Source organism: Sinocyclocheilus grahami, unplaced genomic scaffold (genome assembly GCF_001515645.1).
Source record: "Sinocyclocheilus grahami isolate Dianchi unplaced genomic scaffold, SAMN03320097.WGS_v1.1 scaffold384.1, whole genome shotgun sequence".
In the NCBI taxonomy this organism is placed as follows: domain Eukaryota; kingdom Metazoa; phylum Chordata; class Actinopteri; order Cypriniformes; family Cyprinidae; genus Sinocyclocheilus; species Sinocyclocheilus grahami.
The window spans coordinates 870,108-883,265 of NW_015505563.1; the positions used below are offsets into that span (position 1 = coordinate 870,108).

At 38.4% G+C, this 13,158-nt stretch overlaps 3 protein-coding genes across 7 annotated transcripts in view; 2 read left to right on the forward strand and 1 right to left on the reverse strand.

Annotated features, from left to right (window-relative positions):
• LOC107549999 (cold shock domain-containing protein E1-like) overlaps positions 1 to 5,725 on the forward strand; it is a 14,921-nt gene extending 9,196 nt beyond the window's left edge. For 3 of the 5 annotated variants that reach the window (XM_016231213.1, XM_016231212.1, XM_016231209.1), the window contains exons 13-21: positions 28 to 42; positions 796 to 903; positions 1,025 to 1,200; positions 1,286 to 1,398; positions 1,483 to 1,602; positions 1,734 to 1,912; positions 2,075 to 2,238; positions 3,980 to 4,112; positions 4,283 to 5,725. In XM_016231213.1, coding sequence (XP_016086699.1) covers positions 28 to 42; positions 796 to 903; positions 1,025 to 1,200; positions 1,286 to 1,398; positions 1,483 to 1,602; positions 1,734 to 1,912; positions 2,075 to 2,238; positions 3,980 to 4,112; positions 4,283 to 4,330 — 1,056 coding nt within the window. In that variant the 3' untranslated portion in view covers positions 4,331 to 5,725. The remainder of the gene's footprint in view (positions 1 to 27; positions 43 to 795; positions 904 to 1,024; positions 1,201 to 1,285; positions 1,399 to 1,482; positions 1,603 to 1,733; positions 1,913 to 2,074; positions 2,239 to 3,979; positions 4,113 to 4,282) is intronic. The other 2 variants (XM_016231208.1, XM_016231211.1) reach the window with 1 other exon arrangement.
• Positions 5,726 to 5,838: 113 nt separating this feature from the next.
• On the reverse strand, positions 5,839 to 7,975 carry LOC107550001 (ras association domain-containing protein 8-like). Its single transcript, XM_016231215.1, has 2 exons — positions 7,823 to 7,975; positions 5,839 to 7,172 (listed from the first exon to the last, which is right to left on the reverse strand). The coding sequence occupies exons 1-2, from the start codon at positions 7,923 to 7,925 to the stop codon at positions 5,854 to 5,856; spliced, it is 1,422 nt and encodes a 473-aa protein (XP_016086701.1). The 5' UTR covers positions 7,926 to 7,975; the 3' UTR covers positions 5,839 to 5,853.
• A 1,196-nt stretch (positions 7,976 to 9,171) lies between these two features.
• The window catches only part of LOC107550000 (DNA-(apurinic or apyrimidinic site) lyase 2-like), a 6,890-nt gene continuing 2,903 nt past the window's right edge, over positions 9,172 to 13,158 (forward strand). The window contains exons 1-5 of the mRNA XM_016231214.1: positions 9,172 to 9,354; positions 9,463 to 9,546; positions 9,715 to 9,895; positions 9,965 to 10,108; positions 10,182 to 10,251. Of these exons, the coding sequence (XP_016086700.1) occupies positions 9,240 to 9,354; positions 9,463 to 9,546; positions 9,715 to 9,895; positions 9,965 to 10,108; positions 10,182 to 10,251 (594 nt within the window). The 5' untranslated portion in view covers positions 9,172 to 9,239. The remainder of the gene's footprint in view (positions 9,355 to 9,462; positions 9,547 to 9,714; positions 9,896 to 9,964; positions 10,109 to 10,181; positions 10,252 to 13,158) is intronic.

A 13,158-nucleotide genomic window follows, 5' to 3' on the forward strand; every position in this document is an offset into this window, starting at 1 on the left:
TTTTTTTTTTTTTTTTTTTTTTTTAAGGGTAAAGTTGAAAAGGTCAGTTTGATCTGTATGTTCATGACTGTTTGTTTGGTTATGAGGTCTGTTGGCATGAGCTGAGATTGATTTAACAGCATTAAATCATACAGACATGTTAACCTCATAACCATACCAACTCAGCCAAGCTGTGCCACTCGGTGTGTGCATTCTTGTATGAGGGGTATAACGGTTCAGTTTCTGTGTCACCCATGCAATACATTTTTAAGATGGGAACCACACAGTTCATACACATTTTAACCATGGCACAAATGTGTACCAAACAGTGGGTGACAAACTGTATGAGAGCAGTTTTACCCCTTGTGTTAGTGTGTGCATGATGGCTAAATATTGTGAAGCATTAGATGTTTGAGTTTCTTTATTTACTCATTGTGTGATTACACATTTTCCCCATGCTTTGCATCTTTTTGGATGTTTATTCTGCAAGGCAAGCTAAGAGTTTTATGGCTGCTGAGATCCAGAGACACAATCTTGTTTACATGGTCCTCAAATATCTGCAGACTGATATGTTGAAACTGGCCTTCAGCGCTGACTCTAATAGAAAAATACAAATTTAGTTCACAACTAGAGCTAATTTGTGTACTTAATCAGTCTTGAAGGTGCACTCAGTGGTATTTTTATTTTCAAAAAAGTTTGACATACAGCCCGAGTGTTCATCTCACGAGTCTATATGAGTCTGAGCATCTTAGTTCTGTATATATTGTTAAATGTTGCTGGTTCTTATGTGAATTTATGTATTTGTGTCGTCACCAGGATGCAGAGGAAGGCTTGATTGCGTATGAAGACAGTGGAGTGAAGAACACGCTTCCCTACTATATTAAAGACCTAGAGGGAGGTGCTTACCCACAGGTTGGAGACAAGGTACGTTAGACTGGCACTGTGGCTCAGTGTTACTTGTGCTTGCTGAATATCCCCTTGGACTAATAAAGTAGTTTTTCAACTTAATAATTTGATGTAAAGTAAACCCTCATGTCTCCACTAGGTGGAGTTCTCCATCAGTGAGGTAAAACGCACTGGACAGCAAAGCGCTGTGTCCCTCAAGATCCTTAATCGTGTTGTTGGCACCAAGAGGCTTCTGGGATACATTGCAACACTGAAGGATAACTTTGGCTTCATAGAAACAGCCAATCATGATCAGGAGATCTTCTTCCACTACAGGTAATTAATGTTTCTCCTTGATGGCTTTGCCTCATAGTTTTTGTTTCTTGTTTGATGATTGTTGTTTAATATGAATTGTGTGCAGTGAGGTGTGTGGGGATGTGGATAATATGGACCTGGGAGATACAGTGGAGTACACTCTATCCAAGGGCAAAGGAAACAAAATCAGTGCTGAGAAGGTCACCAAAGTTGCAGCTGGTATGTTGCAGAGACTTTTTATTGGTTTGGCATTAATACATTCATATTTGTTTCACACAAATAACACAACTCTGTGTGTGTCAGTGAATGGTGTAGGAGAAGATGTGAGTAATACCGTGTTCCTGGGGAAAGTGGTTCGGTCCTTGCGCAGTGTGGACCCTTCTCAGACTGATTATCAAGGCCTTATTGAGATCACAGAGGAAGGTGAGTGACACAAGCTCTTTTTGTGTGTGTGGTACTTTTAAAACCCATCTAGAGCATTTTGTAATCATGTTAGAAACCATGAACTCCCCTCATTTTTAATAAACTACTGTTATGTGCTCAAACATTTCTAGGAGCCAGCAAGGGTCAGAGTTATCCGTTTGGCATCGTTGGTATGGCCAATAAAGGTGACTGTCTGCAAAAGGGTGAGATGGTGAAGTTTCAGTTGTGTACAGTGGCCCAGACAGGACAAAATATGGCCTGCAATATTGTGCCTCAGCGTAGAGCCCTGGTGGAGTGCGTCAAAGATCAGGTAAACTTACTGATGCAAGAAAGTGAGAAGGCTTTACCTTAAACAACTGGCTAAAAGTGTCTAACTTTTATCCCCCCCCCCGTAAACTTAATAATGCAAGAAAGTGATTAAATAGTTTTTAAATTAAGACACTGGCTAAAAGTATTGTTTTTTCCCCCCCAGTTTGGTTTCATCACGTACGAAGTTGGAGAGAGCAAGAAGCTGTTTTTCCATGTCAAGGAGGTGCAGGATGGTCTGGAGCTCCAGGCCGGTGATGAAGTGGAGTTTTCGGTTATCCTGAACCAACGCACAGGCAAATGCAGTGCCTGCAATGTTCGCAGAGTCAGGTAAGACTGTTGGGTGTGAATCTGAGTCACGTGTAATATTAGGATATTATTGAGCTCTTAAATATTTTATATTTACAGTGGTGTGAAAGTGCTGGCCCCCTTCCTGATTTCTTTTTTTTTTTTTTGCATGTTTGTCACACTTTAATGTTTCAGATCATCAAACAAATTTAAATATTAGTAAAAGATAACACAAGTGAACACAACATCCAGTTTTTAAATGAAGGTTTTTATTATTAAGGGAAAACTAAATCCAAAAGTACATGGCCCTGTGTGAAAAAGTGCCCCCTAAACCTAATAACTGGTTGGGCCACCCTTAGCAGCAACAACTGCAATCAAGCATTTGCAAGTCTGTTACAGCGCTGTGGAGGAATTTTGGTCCACTCATCTATGCAGAATTGTTGTAATTCAGCCACATTGGAGGGTTTTCGAGCATGAACCACCTTTTTAAGGTCATGCCACAGCATCTCAATAGGATTCAGGTCAGGACTTTGACTAGGCCACTCCAAAGTCTTCATTTTGTTTTTCTTCAGCCATTCAGAGGTGGACTTGCTGGTGTGTTTTGGATCATTGTCCTGCTGCAGAACCCAAGTTTGCTTCAGCTTGAGGTCACGAACAGATGGCCGGACATTCTCCTTCAGGATGTTTTGGTAAACGGCTGAATTCATGGTTCCATTTACCACAGCAAGTCTTCCAGGTCCTGAAGCAGCAAAACAGCCCCAGACAATCACACTACCACCACCATATTTTACTGTTGGTATGATGTTCTTTTTCTGAAATGCAGTGTTACTTTTACGCCAGACGTAATGGGACACACAGTTCAACTTTTGTCTCGTCAGTCCACAGAGTATTTTCCCAAAAGTCTTGGGGATCATCAAGATGTTTTCTGGCAAAACTGAGATGAGCGTTTGTTCTTTTTGCTCCGCAGCAGTTTTCGTCTTGAAACTCTGCCATGCAGACCATTTTTTGCCCAGTCTCTTTCTTAATGGCGGAGTCATGAACACTGACCTTAACTGAGGCAAGTGAGGCCTGCAGTTCTTTGGATGTTATTGTGGGGTCTTTTGTGACCTCTTGGATGAGTCGTCGCTGTGCTCTTGGGGTAATTTTGGTAGGCCGGCCACTCCTGGGAAGGTTCTCCACTGTTCCATGTTTTTGCCATTTGTGAATAATGGCTCTCACTGTGGTTCACTGGAGTCCCAAAGCTTTAGAAATGGCTTTAAAACCTTTTCCAGACTGATAGATCTCAATTACTTTCTTTCGCATTTGTTTCGGAGTTTCTTTGGATCTCGGCATGATGTCCAGCTTTTGAGGATCTTTTGGTCTACTTCACTTTGTCAGGCAGGTCCTATTTAAGAGATGTCTTGATTGCGAACAGGTGTGGCAGTAATCAGGCCTGGGTGTGGCTAGAGAAATTGAACTCAGGTGTGATAAACCACAGTTTTAACAGGGGGGCAAACACTTCTTCACACAGGGCCATGTAGTTTTGGATTTAGTTTTCCCTTAATAATAAAAACCTTCATTTAAAAACTGCATGTTGTGTTTACTTGTTATCTTTGACTAATTTGAATTTGTTTGATGATCTGAAACATTAAAGTGTGACAAACATGCAAAAAAAATAAGAAATCAGGAAGGGGGCCAACACTTTTTCACACCACTATATATTGGCTTTTTAATTAATCTAACCAGATTTGTGTGTTGTTTTTTTTTTTATTTGTTTTTATTTTTTATTTTTTTTATTACACAGTGAGGGTCCAAAACCAGTAGCAACACCTCGACCTGACAGACTGGTCAATCGCTTGAAGAGCATCACTCTTGATGACACCAACGCACCCCGTCTAGTTATTATCAGACAGCCTCGTGGCCCAGACAATTCAAAGGTAAAAATAAACTTGATTGTTGAGTCTAAATTAAAAACTAACTTTTTGCAGGGTTAGAAAATATTTGTAAACATTCTTGCTTCTAATACTGCAGTCCAGGATACTTTCAGATATAAAACTTGCCTAAAACAATTGTGACATCTTGATATTGACCTCTTTTGTTCCTACAGGGCTTCAATGTAGAGAGGAAATCCCGCCAACCTGGTGTTACTGACTGAGTACTGTTCACCCCTCTCTTCTGCCTCCTCACTATGGAAGAAACACCTTGAAGAAAAGCAATCAGACAGAGGGCAGAGGAAGGGATTTGTGTGTCTGTTTAGTTCGCTCATTTTCTCTCACACACAAACACAATTCACAGAGTAACAAACCCATCAAGACTTGAAAATTATCACACACAATTCCCTTCCTTTGTCACAGGATCCCTTGCAAAAAAAAAAAAAAATCCTCATCTCATTGTCTTCATCGTATGTGTGACGTTTTTGTGTGGTTGTAATTTGAGCAAAACCCCTCGTGTTGTATGAGCGTGTGTGTGTGTGGTATGCATCACATGTAAACTTGTAAGGTTATGCAGAGGATATGAGGGGAAATATAAGGGGTTTGTAGTTCTCACATCTTTAGATTGAGATGTGGGCACTGTTTGACCCGTTTTTCGTTTCTGCTGAAATTGAAATGCCAGGAATTCTGCACCTGCTGCTGTGTGAGTGAATTATTGTTTTAGAGTAGCTTTGCCTGTCTGTATTTTGACCTCCGTTATATATACTTTATTCTTCCTGTATCACTTGAATCCTTCTCATGTTGAGTTTCTCACCCAGGTGAAGTCGAGATATTGCTGGGCTCTTTCTGCTGAGAAATAAAGTGACTTTAAGGTTCTTTTCGCTCACGTTTTCCATACCAATTCCATAGGTTTTAATATGGATCTGAAAACTTAATAAATTTTCTCTCTGCTCAGAACCCGCTTGTGTATGGTTTTTGATGTGTAAATTACAAATTTTTGATTATTTTCAAATTACATTGGCTTGTTTTCTTTTTAAAGAGCCTTTATTTTAATTCCTGTTTTGATTTCATAAGCTCAGTCTGTTTATGGGCAAGTGCAGAATTCCTAATGGCATTTTGTAGCCTGCGGTCCTTTTTATATAGCTCTTTTTCTTTGCACATGTACTTTTCTTTTTTTCCTTTGAGTTCTACTTAATGTCTGCTAATGAATAAATAAAGAAAAAGGTGCCTAAAAACAAAAAAAATTGGTGTCTCTATCCTCGAACAGCCGCCAAAATATAAGCGCAATTGTGGGGTGGCTCTCCCCCCCCCTGTGGGTTGCAGTATATTCTAGGTAATGTGTGCTTTTACTTGGGTGGACTTTTTGAGAACCTGAATAAAACAAATGTATGCAGGACATGAGAAATGGGGGAAGTGTAATGAGTAAAATTTCAAAAACGTGCAAAGAAATTTGATTACATGGATGGAGGCTATTTGCAGTGCTTCTTAAGACAAATGGAGCTATAACTCTTGAATATTCTCTGGAGCACCCTCAGTTTGTGTTGAACCTTAAGGTTCTACATACTTTTGTTAATGGTCTTGAATGAAACAATTGAAATAAACATTTTATGAGAATCAAAGATGTATTATGTTTAATTTATGAGCAAAGCACTGTACAGAACATTTAAACATCTTCATGCCTTTGCACACTTTTAAACAAGGTATCCATGAAACCTAAAAGAATGTGAGTTTAGAAGTTTCAGAGTGCTTAAACTCTGGTGCTTCCCAACTGTATGGTGATTTCAGAGCGGTGAACTATCTTATGTTTCGTCTCTGATGTTGGATTTTGGCTCTGAGACCATCGCGTCCACCACTCCCAAAGGTCTTCTGGTCCACTTAGAGGAGGATTTGATATCTGGTTTGCTGAAACAAGCACATATGGGAGTTTGGACTCCAGCGTTGTCACCACCCTTTTTGTTCCAGCATCTCCACATGATCCGTCTGCTGAGATCTGTATTTTTTTTACGCTTGTTTGGGCAGGTTTTGTCGCATCTGCTTGGATATTCTCTCCAGTGACATATTCATGACCTGTTTGCTGCTGGGAGTTTCTCAAGTCCATCACTTGCAGTTTCTGTTTGTACTCTTCCAGCTTAGCTTTGCACTCAGCAGCTTCTTCTTTTATCTGAAGGAAATGCCTCTGAAGGTCTCTCTCAAAGACTTCCTCCGCCTTGAGCTCATTGAGCCAGAACTTGAGCTGCTCGTCTTCTTCTGACAGCAGCTCGGAAAGCTCCCTGGTAGCTTGCTGCTGCTCTAGCTCAAGGATCAACTGGTCCGTTGACTTAATTTTGTGCTTTAGTTCTTGCAGATCTGCCTGTTGTTGGACAACTAGACTTCTTAACTCTACAGTCTCTTTACTCTCGGTCTCTTGATGGATTGTTTGGACCACTGGATTATGGGTTTTCAGGTCCTCCTCTGTGCCTTTCCGTTCCTCTTCCTCTCGTCTCTCACATACAGCACTCTCATCAGTGTATCTCCCACGGTTCCCAAGGCAACTGATCAAAGGCTGATGTGGTGCAACTCTATTTTTGTCTTTTTTATCTCTTGGCTCCGGTGTCCCAGAAGCCAGGGAATTTTTGGTTGTGTTATCCGAGTGCCCATTTCCTTTTTTGCCCTCCTTGTTTGTCCCCTTATCTCGTCCTGATTGCTGCTTCCCACCTCTGCCCAAGTTTTCCAGCCAACCCCATGCTTCCTCCATTAGCGTTAGCGACTTCCGCTTGGGTCTCTTCGGTTCCTCGGGCGGTGGCTCGGAGTGGATGCAGAGGCGTGACAGCAGTGGGAGGCTCTGGCGGTGTAGGGCGATTGCCCCGCTGCCTCTCCGTGCTCTCCCTGTCCCCTCCGCTCGCCTCATTTGGGCTTTGGGCTGGTTTGTTTCTTCCCCAAGGGATGGACCGATATGCTTCAAAGTGAGCTGCACCTCCTTAGCTTGCTCACCATATTTCTCCAAGGACTCCAAGAGACGTTCATCTGGAGTCACATTACGTTCATATTCTTTTACTTTTTCTCTCAGAGTGTATCGACCAGTGCGACCTAAGGGAGAACAATATTAAAAGTGATATTTTTGGGACAAACACAGATGCTTTCATCCAAAGCAACTTACAGATGATGAATCAATTCATCTTAAGGAGGCAATATAACACAAGAAGAGCTAGCAATACAAACTTTCAAACATTGTCCAGAATAGTACAAGCTAGAATAAACTACTTCTTTAATATTATCAGGGATTTGGAGAGTCAGAACATTAATTTTTAATCAAAACATTAACTGTAACCGTTTTACTCACCCTTCTTTCATTCCAAAATTGTCCTCTGTGGAACACAAAGATATTTTGATATGAACTGTTTTTGTCCATATAATGGAAATCACTGTGGTCCAAAACAACTTTGACTTTAATGGTTTGGACAAAAACACTGAGACAAATTACAAAATATCTTCTATGTTCCACAGAATAAATAAAGTACAGGTTTGGGACAATACGAGGTTGAGTATATCATGACCAAATTTTTATTTTGGGGGTGAACTGTCCCTTTAAGGCCTTTAAGGGCATTTGACCTTCTTATGAATGTTCAGTAGTTTCAGCAAATGCTTGCAGACTAACTGTATGATTTCTTCATGTTCATGTTTTTGACAGTTGTTTCATGAAATAATTAGCTCCAAGATGTTGGCCCAGTTTAACTTACCAAATGCCCGTGCTAAAGCGATGACCACCTCCTGACATGTTGTTTTGTCAGTGACTCCACAAACTATGCGCTGGACTCCTTCGACATACACCTTTACTTCCATTCTAAAAGAAAAATAAATCAGATGTTTGTTTCTTCTGTCTAAACCTTTCTGTAAGCCTAAAATGTCACATTCTCAAGAAAATGTCAATCCAATAAAATGACTTGTTCACTCCATAATAAATATTCACCCCCAAGTTGTATTCACTCAATAACGAACTACTGATCACTGGTTTATGTAGAGAAAAAATGTAATATGAACATTCAGTAAGCCAATGTTGTAATATAGCATTTTGAATATGAACAGAATAAATCTATTTTTTTAAGCAAGTAAATTATATACTATCATATGTGGTTGTATGGTGTGTACTGTACCTGTCTTGATGATCAGAAAATTGAAGCGTAGTAAAATCCTTGCACTTAGATAAGAGGCAGTTCGGTATATGTTGTCCTGGTGTACATGGAAAAGTCTTCTTGTCATCCTTGACTTAGCTGAGCAAGCACAAACCCTTCCTTTCAGTAAACATTCAGATCAAGACTGATAACAGACTTCGGCTGTAGATGTTGGGATGTGTGTTTGTCTACAGTGCAGTACATAAATTCCCTAGACATTTTTTTTGTTTTTTGGATGCTAATTATTTTGAATTTGAGTAAACATGTTTACATTTGACTTATACTGGGGCCAAAACAGGGCTTCAGTTACTAAACATGCTGTATGTTTTCTTGCAATCTATACTATATCTTAAAAATACTTATGTCCTTGCAGTCAGATGTTTAAGAAAACATGAGCACAGACAGTTAAATAATGAATATACTATATGAGCTACTATTTAGTCAAAATAAATATAGTCACCATGAAGTGACCATTGATTTTTTAAAAATAATAAATCTGAAATGTTGTAATATGAAATGGTATTTTGATGAACGTTTTAAGAAATCTAAAAAAAAATCAAGTTAAAAAAATGAATGTAACTAAATGTAATCCAGGTATTTCAATTTATCTAAAATTTCAGAAACATCAGAGAGAAAAAATAGGGTGAGTTATAACACTAATAAAAATTTGTATATTTTAACATTTCTGCATGACTGTATTGTGGTTATCAAATGTACTTGTGGCTTCTGTATATTTGTTTCTTTTAAAAGTGGTTCTGTAAAAAAATGTATCTTTAAAATAAATTATACAAGATACTAAAATGCATTGTGGAAAACGGCATACTGGTTACAGGGCCAGTCGTCTAACATTCAGACCAGTAGTATTTAGAATAAACCCAGGTGTAAAGACTTTTATTTTGAAAACATTTGATACGGACAAAAATAAGGTCAGTACTTCACACATTGCATTCAGCTTGAATCGTCCGACCGTGTTTGACAGATAAACATGAAGATTGTAACATGGAATATAAACGGCATTCGAACGTTTAAAAATGGCATCAAGAAAATTTTGGATTCATTCGATGCCGATATAATCTGCGTCCAAGAGACTAAAGTTACCCGTAAGTTTTTTTAAAGAAACGCGGGACTTTGAATGGCTTGATAAAGCACATGTGCCCTATTTTTAACAATTGAATAACTTTAACAGTTCAGCATACATTTTTTTTCAGGTGACCTGTTGGATGAGAAGACAGCAATTGTTGATGGCTACAATTCATACTTTAGTTTTAGCCGAGGACGAAGTGGATACTCGGGTAAAGCAGCCCACAGAACCATTAAACGACAGTAAAGTGACTTGCAATTAAAACTGGAATGTTTTAAACACCGGATTCATGTCCATATTTTAAAATGTTAAAAATAAACGTAGCCTTGTTTGTACAATTACTGTCTGCAATGAGCAACCTGAATTCCTCCACGACCAGGCGTAGCGACCTACTGTAAGGACACTGCTACCCCGTTCCTGGCTGAGGAAGGATTGACAGGTCTGCTGGCCAATCAGGGAGAGGCTGTTGGTTGCTATGGTGTCCAGGTTGAGTTGTCTAGTGAGGAGCTTCTGGCGCTGGACAATGAAGGAAGGGCTGTCATCACTCAGCATCACTTCATGTAAGTTTAAGGATCTTAGACATTAACATGTTGTGAACGTTTTTTTCACATATTTTGTATTATTCTCAGTGGCAAAGATGGACCACAGAAGCTGACCGTTATCAATGTTTATTGTCCCCGAGCTGATCCAGACAAACCTGAGAGAAAACAATACAAGCTCCAGTTTTACCAGCTCCTCCAATGCAGAGCTGAAGCCATCTTGAGTTCAGGGAGGTGAGAGAGAGATCTTACAAAAAAGATCTAAGATGTCTATTTGTTTGATTAACCCATTCCTCTGTCTCTTCAGTCACGTGATTGTATTGGGAGATGTTAACACTTCTCATCGACCCATAGACCATTGTGACCCAGATGATGTGGTAAGTCCTTTAACGTGTTCCTCCATCATTATTTCAAGATTTCTGTTAACTCCAGTTGTCCTGACTAGGTGACAGTTCATAAAAGTCCACAGTAAAAGCCAAAATGCACTGTATAATGCAACACAGTCACAAACAATTATAATATATTTGCTGATTAATAAAGTGCAACAGTGCCCACTTTTTAGTGATGCTGGTTGCGAACATATTTTTCCAATTCTTTTTTTCCATAAGGATTTTAAAATCTTGTTATAAGCCATGAGCTGAACTAACCAGCTATGAGATAAATCAAGAGGTTACAAATTTTGATTTGAAGCAAAAAAGCATTTGAAAATCGGACCAAAAGATAAAAGGTGCTCAACAGTTCAGTGTACTGAACATCTTTAATGAGGGAAAGAACTACAATGCCAAGAAGCTTTGAGAATTGTAAGGTCCACGTGAAGGTATCCAATGGTGGATGAATTTTATTATGAACTCAAATTTAGGTTAGAATGCCAATTATTATTGATCCTTCATAGGATAATTTGTCTAGACATCTCATTATTCTATTTAGCTCTTTAATCTTATTGTACTCAATCATTTGCATTCTCATGTCGCTCAGAGATATCGCATTGGCCGTTAGCATACCTCACGGTCACATACTCGCCAGTCTTGGTTATTAGACAGAGGTAATTGACTAATATTTTAGATGGCCGCTCTTATATGCTTGCTCATTCTAAAAGTACTTTTATTTAGTCCTCATAGATCTGTGCACACTTGAATAAAGCAACATTATCTCTAGTCAGAGGTCACAACCACTACTACATTAGATGTGACCCTGGACCACAAAACCAGTCTTAAGTCGCTGGGGTATATTTGTAGCAATAGCCAAAAATACATTGTATGGGTCAAAAATATAGCTTTTTCTTTTATGACAAAAATCATTAGGATATTAAGTAAAGATCATGTTCCATGAAGATATTTTGTAAATTTCCTACTGTAAATATATCAAAACTTAATTTTTGATTAGTAATATGTATTGCTAAGGACTTCATTTGGACAGCTTTAAAGGCGATTTTCTCAATATTTTGATTTTTTTGCACCCTCAGATTCCAGATATTCAAATAGTTGTATCTTGAACAAATAGTGTCCTATTTCATAACATGAAACTTATTTATTCAGCTTTCAGATGATGTATAAATCTCAATTTTGAAAAATTGACACTTAAGACTGGTTTTGTGGTCCAGGGTCACATATGGATAAGCCGACCAACATTACTTTAAGTTTCCCTGATAGTGTCTTTGTTATGGTCATGCCATTCCTGGTTTCCCATGTACACTTAGCTAGAATAATATTACAATAAACAGAGGTTAGGCTCACCCTATTTAGGTTGATCGAACAACATCCAGTTGACCTAAATGTAAATTCCCTTCAAGCCCTTAGAGTCTAAGTACACTTGAACTAATACCAAGTGTTACCCGGATCTCTAAAAATCCAGTTGTCGTACCCTATGCTCCATCTCAACTGGATTTTAATCTGTTACTAACCTGACACAGAAATGCGGTAACAAAGATACAACATAACCTACTAGAGAATACAAGACACCAGACTCTTAAAGATAAATCTAAAAGTAAAAGATGCATACCTGACTTTAGAAAATACATAGATTGGAGTGTATGGACAGATTGGACACGCTCCACACTACGGGCTCTTCAGGCTACAGAATCGCCTGATCCTCTTGCAACATTTCCTTAAGTACTTCAGACCAAGACAAACATCCTCCAAATGGAGACAAAAACTAACAATTAGAATTTGCATTGATTAAGGCCTAGACGTGTTAACACCATTTGGGGTCATATAGTTATTTACATGAAAGGCAACACATGAAATGACACACCCTCGATAGTAATCAACTTATCTCTAAACTCAGGATCTGTATTACCTTAGTCTACTTGTAAGATTGAGACCATTGTACCAGACACGTAGAGACAGTTCGAATGATGCCAAACATGACTGTAAATAATACTTGCATTCATGTAGAACATTATACTATTAACCATTCTGAGTGAGCTAAGTGGTGGGAGGATGGGGAAGGGGAAGGAAGCGGATGAGAAGGAACTAATACATAGGTGAGAGAGACGTTTTCCCGGATATTCTCTCAGTGAGATGTGGAAACATATGTCTATGTTAATACACTGTGTGTGTATTGTCCGTCTCAGAAGATCAAAGTGTCTGAGGTTCTATATCAGAATCAAATAAAAAAAAAAAGATGGAGGAAATATAAAAGTATTGATTTAAAGATGTTGATTAGATGTAGATTTTTTTTTTAGTTATCTGATTGATGGAGATTACAGAATCATGGGTAATGTAGTTTTTTTTTTCACTGTTAAAAACAAACATTTAAAAAAATAAACTCAACCAGAGGTCCCTGGCTCAAATTTTTGATTTTGCTAATATTTTTCTAAAGAAAAACAGACATATATAGTGATGAAAGCCAAAATATTAAATGTCATGGATGAATATTTAATAGTATTTACTATTTAAAGTAATCCACTTTTTTTTAAGAGGGGGTCAAAATGGCCATTTTCACCTGAGATTCAGAGCCAAATTACAAGAGGGTAAAAATGACTTCGGAAAGATGGCAGCATCATAATCTTATTTTTACACAGAGATTGGTAGGTCTGTTAGTAAAAATCAGACTTTAGCAATTACAATTGTTTTGATAGAAAGAAACAGGATGCATTCCTAGTTTCAACATTACTTATTCTTTAGACATTCTGCTTTAAATACAGTAAGTATTAGCTGTATACAAAGTGACCAACACCTGGTTTTCAACCCCTAAAAATAGGTAAAATATTCAACAATCTGAAAATGGAGCTTCATTGAGATCCCCATATCTCTGGGACTGAACAATGTAGGGCCTTAAAAAGG

Excerpts from the sequence above, each read along its gene's own strand:
- LOC107550001 (XM_016231215.1), bottom strand. The coding sequence starts at position 7,925 with ATGGAAGTAAAGGTGTATGTCGAAGGAGTCCAGCGCATAGTTTGTGGA. Across the intron at positions 7,173-7,822 it reads CGCTTTAGCACGGGCATTTG|GTCGCACTGGTCGATACACT; the intron begins GTAAGTTAAACT and ends GTTCTCCCTTAG.